At 43.3% G+C, this 10,091-nt stretch overlaps 2 protein-coding genes across 2 annotated transcripts; one reads left to right on the top strand and one right to left on the bottom strand.

Annotated features, from left to right (window-relative positions):
* Positions 1–70: 70 nt before the first annotated feature.
* On the bottom strand, positions 71–7,167 carry cfap184 (cilia and flagella associated protein 184; the record flags this gene model as incomplete). Its single annotated transcript, XM_080486687.1, has 4 exons — positions 71–863; positions 938–1,240; positions 5,021–5,197; positions 7,036–7,167. The coding sequence occupies 4 exons, from the start codon at positions 7,165–7,167 to the stop codon at positions 585–587; spliced, it is 891 nt and encodes a 296-aa protein (XP_080342813.1). The 3' UTR covers positions 71–584.
* On the top strand, positions 4,946–10,005 carry tada2b (transcriptional adaptor 2B). Its single transcript, XM_080486856.1, has 2 exons — positions 4,946–5,236; positions 6,971–10,005. The coding sequence occupies exons 1-2, from the start codon at positions 4,967–4,969 to the stop codon at positions 8,180–8,182; spliced, it is 1,482 nt and encodes a 493-aa protein (XP_080342982.1). The 5' UTR covers positions 4,946–4,966; the 3' UTR covers positions 8,183–10,005.
* Positions 10,006–10,091: the final 86 nt, after the last annotated feature.

Genomic DNA, 10,091 nt, shown 5'->3' with positions numbered 1-10,091 from the left:
TTAAACCAGGAATAGTCATCTAGTCTAAAAAACAAAAGTTGCTAAGCAACATTTAAAAAAAAAAGTCTTAACAGGTGAGTCAGCATTTAATTAAGCTATGTCACGAAACTACTAAGTTTAAGAATTTACATTTGCATTTATTTAGAGGTAATAAGCTTGCAAATTCAGCAGTGGTAGAAAACTGGCAGCGCGTCAGGCTGAAGAGAAAGATGAATCGGTCAAACAAAAAAAAAGAACCAAGAAAGTTACATTGAATATGGTATTTTAGAAGGAATGCACAAAAATGGAGTTTATCCTCAGAGAAAAGGAACCCGTCGCTACACAATATAAGGGAGAAACTGGATTTCACATATAGTGTGTTATGAGGTTCCTGTCAGTTGGGAATCACTGCTCTCGGTCATCGTTTAGCATCCTACTATTCAAGTTTTAACAGCTTGAAGCTTTTACCTTAAAAAAACAGTCAAGTGGAAGCATAGCTTGTGAAATCACAGTGTCTCTGGGTAAATGATATCAAACTCACCCAGACATGGAACAAAAACAAGGAAGTAAGTGCATCGGATGCAATTTCTGAAATGTTCGATCATTTATTTTTCTTCCTTGACCATTAGCAGCAGTCTTTCTTCCAGGCGGTCTGAGGCCTCCATGGTGTCCTCAAAGTCCCTCAGCAGGACCTTGTTTCCCAGCAGTCCTCGTTGGTCCTTCAGGTTCAGGTTGTCTCGGTGCAGCTTATCGCGGGTCTGCCTGATCCTGGTCAAGACGTTTCTCTGTTCATCCAGTGTGGCCTCCAGCTCGGCCAGCTGGCCTCGCTTGGCCTGGACCTCCCTCTGGCTGAAGTCCAGCTTGGCCTTGACGTTGGTGAGACGCTGACGCGGCACAGCGGAACACAGTCAATCACACAGTCGGAGCAGGATTTGTGACGGAGGATGAATCCACCTACCTCCAGGGAACTGGCGAACATCCTCTGCAGCTTGGAAGTTTTCTCCAGCTTCTCTGCGTTTCTCTCCCTTTCCAGGCTGGCAAGCTGCAGGTGATGGAACTGGAGCAGCAGGGGGTCCACGTCCTGGTCCTCCTCGGTGGAGACCTGCTCCACCAGTCTGCTGATCCTCATCCTCAGTTTATTGTTGCGCCGGCACAACCCAACCACCTGTTGGAGCTGCACATCCGGCCTGGGCGACTTCGCCGTGGCCTGAGCTTCTCCGCTGCTCTGGAGTCGACTCAGTGCGAGCTGCTCGTTGTCCATCTGGGAAGAGATGACGAGGACAGTTTGACTCATCTGTCACCACAAAGGAAAACATCTTTCAGATATTGATGTCCCAGTCACTCTGCATCAACCCTATAAGATGATAAATGTGTTTGGTAGAGGGTCTAGAGCAGGGCTTTTATGACCAGAAGTGCTGTTTTCACAATTTTCCACCCCAAAACATTTGTGTGGAGCTGAATTCAATAAATAAGTAAATAAATAAAAACATTGAAACAATTGCTATTCGTACAAAAAATTAGGTTGCAATAATCAAGAATCATAATTACAATTTAGATATATTTTATTCAATTATTTTGCTGTTTATAGCCGCTCTGTTTCCCAATGATGAGAGCAGTTTTAGCTATCCCAGCAATTTTTTATTTTACAATTAAATTTTTTTATTTTCCTTTTTTCTAATTTTCCTTTTTTTTAATTGTTCTCCCTCTTTTTCTTTTTTAACTTTCTTTTCTTTTCCTTTTTTTTATTTTTCCTTTCCCGAGTCATTGTTGAGTGATTTGAGTTTCCAGAGTTTCTTTTCTTTAAACAAACCACAACACAATTATCAGCATTAGAACTGTAAAAGAAATTACATTATTATTAATGCTGCTTCAAATTCAACACTGAAACGTGATCACAATGTGTTAAAAGCCATATACATCAGAATTGTTTGCGATGGACTGAGAGCAGACTGGACAGTGACAGGTGCTGCCACCCGCTGCACAAAAATGGCATTACATGTATCATACATATTGTACCTTTAACATTTTACTGGGTTACATTTTCTTTGTGTGTGTGTGGTGCTGAGCGCAGTGGCTCCACGGCTCAGTATGCCTGTCACATCCACCCAGCGAACTGCCCTGCCAGGCAGCATGTGTAGAGCCTTTGTGCTGCTCTTCCACAGAGAGATAAGGGGTCATTTAGATCCCCTCCATGTTGTGTCTTCAAATGTAAACACTTCTCCTGAAGCAATAAATATCAACTGATAAACAAGGCAACGTTATGCCTGGAAAGATCTGTTCTTCCTGAAAAATATTTTAGATGCAATTGTTGTTGAAATTAATATTAAAAATGTCATAAACCTTTAAAATAGATATTTGTTAAATAGCCATAAATTAGATATCGAGAAGGAATAAATGCCACTTCAAATTGTAAAGACAATAGACTTTTTAAAACTATACAAGACAAACACGTTGTTTAAATGGGTTTTGTTTTTGCTTTTAAACTTAAAGGAAAGGCGTTTCGGCTCGTTCTGAGCAGTTGAGGTAAAGCAGCGACTTTACACTTTAGAAAGTGACATAGCGATTTGATCAACTGCTTTAAGAATTTAGATGCAGCAACATTTATTTACCAGTAACTGCAGCGGAAACTGTTTATTTATGCTTACAACCTCAACGCAGGACGTCCAGGGGTGAAGGGACTGCGCAGCGGCTCCACGCTGCTCCATGAATATCATAAACACGGTAGTTTATATCTTTAAACCTTCAATCTCAGTCTCCATTACTCAACATATATTTCTTTATTCATTTGTGTTTATACCAATGAGTATGGAAGGACATTAATGGCATATTGAGGCGAACAAGCGTCTATCACAAAGATTTGTTTTGGATTGTTTTGAAGCTCATCAAAGATAAACTCAGTCATTCACTCTGAGTGAATCAAACGCTGATGAACTGTTTTGATAATTGTATTTTCCTCCTCGCTTTGTTCTTTGATGTGTTTTTCCTCTCCTCGCAGCAAGGTGGAACTTCGCGAAAAAGCTTCGTCTCCATGTAGATGGTGGAAACAAGTTTTCTGGCAACTTTTCTGAAACGCTGGAACTGCACATTCGCTCCACGGCTGTCGTAAACATTTCTCCTGCACATGTGCAAGATTTGAAATAACAACGTTTGCCCCCTGAGTGTCATGACTGCAATATTTGGTAGTTTTATAGTTGAGAGTCACCGTAACAGCAATCCAACTTGGTCTGTCCATACAAATGTCTGTGTGGAACGGCAACAACTGGTGGCCCAACATGAAAACTACAAAACTATTTATATAAACTCTTTATTCTTTATATAAATTAAATACTTAATTTAGTTTTCTTTGCTGACAGCCCAAATATTTTCTGTACAGAGAACAGCTCACTCAGGTTATCATTTCTGAATTAAACAAGTTATAAGATATACGGAAACTATCGTTAAATTTTGATAAAACAAAATGTATGTTGTAGGATAGAGGGTGTTCTGGGGCTGATAATTGATGAAAACATCTGCTGGAAACCTCACATTAAACACAAAAATATCCAAAAGTATTTCAGTCCTCAGCAAAGCAAAATACTTTTTAAACAGAGAAGCACTATATATTATATACTGCTCACTACTACGGCCATATTTGAATTACTGTGTGGAAGTTTGGGTCAACACCTAGAAATCCTCACCCTGACCGCTGAGCACACTCCAGAAAAGAGCCATCAGACGGGTTCGGAAGGTTTCCAGGACGACACTAATGACTTATTGATTAATTCCAGCCTACTAAAACTAAAACTCCCTGATCTGGTAGAATTTGAAACAGCTAAATCAACTCACAGACCTAGAAACAAACTGAGTTTGTGGCTGCAACTTCACCGTTGGTCCTGGGATTACTGCGTAATGACGTCACATACCTGCGTCGTTACGTGAAGCACTGTGTGTGTGTGTGTGTGTGTGTATATGTACATGCAATATATGTGATTACACACTGAATTGTTGCATGCCTGAAATTAATGAATGAAAAGAAAAAAAAAGAAAAATACATCATTTTCATTGAATCAACCATCTCTGTTTCGACATCATATTTTCACAACGTTTTCGTGTAAATGTTAAACCTTTCTGAAATAAAAACACAAAAACGATGATTGAAAATTAGAACTGCTGTCGTCGAAACTTGTCCTTAGAGAAGAACTGTGGGTCCTCTGCTTTTCTGCAGAGTTTAGGTTCGTGTACACACTTGAAATCCCACCAACCTCTTGTAGTTTTTCCTCCAGCTGGGCCACCTTGGACCTGAGCTGCTGCTTCAGGTCGGCCTGGCTCTTCGAGGACGTTCTAAACTCCTGCAGCAGCTCTTCATAGCTCTTCTCCTCCGCCGGCCTCTCGTCGCAGGCCTTCTTGCTGAAGTACTCGGAAAGCTTCACCTGCAGCTGGACGTTGTGCTGGCTGGCTTTCTCTCTCTCCTCCACCAGCTCCCGGTACATCCGCACGCATTCTTCATATTCTTGTTTGCGTTTCTCTTGAAGCTCCTCGTCATCCTCCTCCTCCTCCTCAGTGGGACTGTGGTTGCTCCTGTCCGGGGCGTCAAGGTCAAGTCTAGGAGCTTCTTCTTCATTCATCTCAACACTTTCTGTGTTATCAGATGTCTGTTTCGTTCCTTCTTCATATTCTGCCTCTCTTTCCATTGTTTTAATTATTAAAAAAACAAGTTATTCTTGTGCCTGCCTGAGTGGCAAATGTGAGAAAAATGTCCCAGACAAGGCAGGCGGGAAAACCACCTCACAACAAAGGAGATCACGCTGGCATTTTCTAGTTTCCTTTAGTTTCTCTCCCCCCCTTTAGTTTCTAGTTTTAAAACTACAGTGTACAATGTATGGTTTGGTTGCCCTGGAAACAAGACACGGACCAATCACAGCGCGCGCCCGGCCCGGGCTCATGAATATTGATAAATAGCCAGCGCGCATGCGCAGCCGTCGACAACAAGAAGCAGGAGCCAGGCAAGATGGCCGACCTGGGGAAGAAGTACTGCGTGAACTGCCTCGCGGATGTTACCAACCTGCGGCTGCGCTGCACCGACTGCCCGGACATCGAGCTGTGCCCGGAGTGCTTCTCGGCGGGGGCGGAGATCGGGAACCACCGGAGGTGGCACGGCTACCAGCAGGTCGACGGCGGCCGGTTCTCCCTCTGGGGTCCCGAGGCGGAGGGAGGATGGACCAGCAGGGAGGAGCAGTCGCTGCTCGATGCCATCGAGCAGTATGGATTTGGGAACTGGGTACCTCACTTTTCTTCTTCAAACTTCTTTAACTCCACTCAAACTCACTCAAACTTCGTACACGCTCACGCAAGTTGGTGTTTGTAATGCTTAGAAAGTGCAGGGAGTCAAAGTTTGAAAGTCGTGTGACGATACAGGAGCTCTGCGAGTGACTGAAATTCTCCACCATTTAGAATGGTACAAGATATTACATTATTGGCTTTTTTTTTTACATTTAAAGTGTCTCAAACTATCACAGTATTGGCTTTATTACATTTAATGTCTAAAATTACCATAATATTGGCTTTATTTCATTTAATATGGTTAAAATCATCACATTATGGAGTTTACGTTTAAGTGGTTCAAATTATTGCATTAATGGCTTTAATACATTTAAAATTGTTAAAAATATCACATTATGGACTTTAGTGCATTTAGAATGGTTCAAATTATTGCATTAATTACGTTTAACATGGTTAAAATCGTTACATTATTGACTTTATTACATTTAAAATGGTTCAAATTATGACATTGACAGGTATTGTGGTTGGTTTAACTGAGAGATAGCTTTCTGATCCAGTGTAGCAGTGATTATGCTGTTGGCATGACAAGTTGGATGTTTGAGCACCAGACAAAGGAAAGTTGTCAAACAAATCAAGAATTATAAGCAAACGTTTTTATCATTGGTAAAATGCTTTTTAAAGCATCAAGCTTTAAAACCAACACGATTCACAGGAAGCTGCAGACTGATTGTTTAGATAATTTAGATGTGAGAGGAGACGGGTTACATGTAGACACGTTGCCGTTCCATCACAGGACAACATAAACTTGGGCGATTTCGAGAAATGAATTCACTTCATGTGTTTGTTCTTGCAATGTTGGCGGAACATGCAAACTCCACACAGAAAGGCCTGGCCCTGACTGGAAATCACAATATTCTCCATGAGGAGGGAGCGCTAACCACTGCTGCTAAAACGAATAGCACAGTACAAATTATTTTCAAAATAAGAGTAGATACGTTCTGTCAGAACCAGCCAGTCTTGTTTTATTCTGTTGGAATTAAATATGTTGAAACGCTGCAGTTCATGAAAGGAGACAGTATTACTCTTAAGGACAAACTTGTGCACATAAATCCACAATGCAAATGCCAAATGTGTAAACAAGGCCTCAGAGAGATGAGGTACAAGGTACCTTAACAATAGGATTGTTTTGAAATGAATACGGGGATAAATTGTTCCTCTTACGTACAATAGAGGGCAATTTATGTCACTTATCCACAGAAAGGCAGACATTTTTAACTGTGTAATCCGAGTGTAAAGCTGGTTGTTATAAGCAATATTAGGTTGTACAGTTGTACAAGGACGTCTCCTTCAATGCTTTTCTAATTTTGGTCAGAACAGTTAAAGATATCAAGATTTTTCTTTCTCTTAAAGGCTGTGAGACGACCTAAAGGCAGGTGTGGGTAATCATGACCCAAAAAAAGTTATTGATTTATTTGCTGGAGACACGCTGTTCCCAGGACATTGACTGAAGACCCAAATCAACAGTTTTCTGAACAACGTTAAAAAAGTCACCTTGATTTCTTCTCAGGCAGCTCATGAAATACTGGTTTTGATATATGTTGTCAAAGTTCAAAAGCCAAGAGGCAAAACAAATACTGTATTTTTTTCGGTGCTTCACAACTCCAGTAGAGGTGTCTTCTCGAGAGTCTCCACTCTCCTCACCAGAGCCAACTTCCTGTTTGTGTTGTTCCAGGAGGACATGGCCGCTCACGTCGGAGCGTCTCGAACTCCACAGGAAGTGATGGAACATTACGTCACCATGTACATCCACGGCAACCTGGGTAAGGCCTGCATCCCGGACAGCATTCCCAACCGTGTGACGGACCACACGTGTCCGAGCGGCGGCCCCCTGTCGCCCAGCCTCACCACGCCGCTCCCCCCGCTGGACATCAGCCTAGCGGAGCAGCAGCAGCTCGGCTACATGCCGCTGCGCGACGACTACGAGATCGAGTATGACCAGGACGCGGAGAAGCTCATCAGCGGGCTGTCGGTCAACTACGACGATGAGGACGTGGAGATCGAGATGAAGCGGGCCCACGTGGACATGTACGTGCGCAAGCTCAGAGAGCGCCAACGGCGCAAGAACATCGCCCGGGACTACAACCTGGTGCCGGCGTTCCTCGGCCGGGACAAGAAGGAGAAGGAGAAGGACAAGCCGGGGATGCTGGGCGCCGCTGGCGCCGCAGGCGGGGTGGGGGTCGCAGGAGCCGGGGGAGGCGCCGTTGGACCGGGATCGACGGCGGCACCGGGGTCGGGTCCCATTCCAAGCACGCCCAAACGAAAGATCACCAAGGAGGAGAAAGAGCAGCGGGTGAGGCTACGAGGCCTCTGCCAGTTCATGGCCCACCGGGAGTTCGAGGACTTCTTTGAGAACATGCACAAGGAGCGGCTGCTGAGGGCCAAAGTGCGCGAACTCCAGCGCTACCGCCGCAACGGCATCATGCGCCTAGAAGAGTCCGCCGAATACGAGGCGGCGCGGCACAAGCGGGAAAAGCGCAAAGAGAACAAAAGCGTGGTCACGTCGAAGCGAGGAGGCTCGGGAGGCGGAGGCCTCGGCTCTGGGATGTTACTCGGGGGCGGGACTGGGGGCGGGGGAGGCGTCGTGGGGGGGTTGGGGGTCGGAGGTGGAATCAAAGAGGAGGGAAAGGACGGCGAGTTCGCCGCCATCGAGAACTTGACGGGCTTCGAGCTGCTGTCGGACAGAGAGAAGGTGCTGTGCAACTCTCTTAACCTGAGCCCGGCGCGCTACCTGACGGTCAAGACCATCATCATCAAGGACCACCTGCAGAAACGGCAAGGCATCCCGGCCAAGAGCCGCCTGCCCAGCTATCTGGACAAGGTCCTCAAGAAGCGCATCCTCACCTTCCTCACGGAGAGCGGCTGGATATCTCGAGACGCCTCGTAGCGAGAAGGCTGAGGAGGCGGGACTAAACTACTGGTTTTCTCTCCTCATTCCAGAGGGGTCGCCTTGTAAATATGTCAAAAGAAAACAGATCCCCTACTGGAACCTGAAGAAGTATATTTTCATACCAGGGCTTAGGACTGAAACCAAGCCTTTATTTTTGCATTCGGGAAGGTACACGGACAAATACATGTGCTTCTTTTTCACGCTTTGCGTAGCTGCGGAGGTTTTAGTGCAACAGGTCCAGGAAGGGTTAAAAAGCCATTTCATGCTGGAAGGAGGGAGCAGAGAGGACGTTTCCAGAAGTCGGATTCTTAGTATGGGAGATCCAGATGGTGAATGGAGTTTTCAAAGCTCGTCGGCCTCGACAAAATCAACTTTTTAAATACTATAGCAAAAAAAAAACAACAAAAAACCCCCAATACATTTAGAAAAGTGAATCATATCAGAAAGAAAGAAATACCAAAGAATGTAAAGGTGATCTGTCCACTACATGGTACTGATAGTATTTCTTCATGACAAGTCTTTGGTTGGTCCACTGGGAAACATTCCAGAAATATCTATCGTCGTACAGACGATCTTGTAAGATGGTTTTAAGGGTTCCTACAGGTTCTTAACATATAATAGTTTATTTACCCATTTCCAGTGTGTTACTTCCTGTTACTCAGTGTCAAATCTCTGTTGTTAAAGTGTCTTCAACCTGAGGCTAATGTTGCTACCGCCGTCAGCAACAGTTAGCTTTCCAACGGTTTTTAACTTGAAACTCATCTCTGAAATGCAGTTTTACATACTTTTGGTTAATAACTTTGCAGAAGGCGTGAAGCAAACGAACAACCCACTGAGACCGCGATTCAGTTCTGTGAAATTCATTCTCCTCGACCATGTTGAGCGTTTGTGACTCCGCCCACTTCAAACCACAACTTCTTTGGGTAAATACTCAAAATATGCACCTTTTTGAAATGAGGTTTGAGAGTTGGTGCTTCTAATTTTTATAAAAACTTCTGATTGATATAAGTTACATCAATCAGAAGGAATGCATCTAAATTTTACAAAATTTAAGAAATAAGTGCAATCCGTGTTGTTCGAATGTGGTTAATTGACTTTTCTTGCATCAAACCAAGATTTAGAACAAAAACACAAATACATTCTTGTGAATGAAGTTGAAATTCCAACATAATTTCATTGGGGAGCAAGAAACATTGCACAGACTTGTTTCTGTGAGACTTTTCGGTCATGTGAATATTTATGGCATTACTAACCTGTGCTAATTGCTAACCGCTAACTTTGACTCTGCAGGAATTAGAAAAACATTATATTGATATTTTTCAGCATAAATCCGATGGTTTTTAGTAATGGAGCTCCACAAGTGTTCTGAATATGGTTTGTGTTTTGGTTTTTGTTTCCCAGTTGAAGATCTTTGATGTTTTTTTCTATTCTTCAAAAGTTTTCTGGTTCTGCATGTGTATTCAAACCCTCCAAGTCCTCCCAGATCGAGCCGGATCGCTGTAAACGTTTCCCAGTGGGAAAGTATTTTTCTAACGGAGTTTTGCTAACTTTCCGTCACTGAATGTAAATAATTTTGTAAGATACATTGGAAAAGAAATACAATTGCCGACCTGTGAAATGTATAGCATTTTATGTCACTGACATTTTTACAGCTTTTGTAATGAAAACAATCCGTTTTTTTGGACGGTATTTTCTAAGACTGTGGTTGTAGTGATGGCATGCTGTGGAACCATCTGAAATCTGGTTTTGCTGTTTGGTTCCTTTGCTGTTGCACTTGACGAGTTGTTTATGGAGATCTAATAAAAGTGCAAATACTTTATAATCCTTTGTTGTCTTTGTTTTTTTTGTTTTTCCTGCAACTTGTACCCATTTCCACTTCAGAGTTGCATACATTTGGCTGTTGTCA

Source organism: Lipophrys pholis (genome assembly GCF_963383615.2).
Source record: "Lipophrys pholis genome assembly, chromosome: 18".
NCBI classification, from domain to species: domain Eukaryota; kingdom Metazoa; phylum Chordata; class Actinopteri; order Blenniiformes; family Blenniidae; genus Lipophrys; species Lipophrys pholis.
Note: the sequence above shows the minus strand (reverse complement) of the source record. Positions and strands in the feature narration are given on the sequence as shown.

What these genes read in the sequence shown, in the direction of transcription:
- tada2b (XM_080486856.1), top strand. Translation starts at nt 4,967, where the DNA reads ATGGCCGACCTGGGGAAGAAGTACTGCGTGAACTGCCTCGCGGATGTT. An exon ending in AGTATGGATTTGGGAACTGG is followed by an intron (nt 5,237 to 6,970) that starts GTACCTCACTTT and finishes GTGTTGTTCCAG; the next exon opens with GAGGACATGGCCGCTCACGT.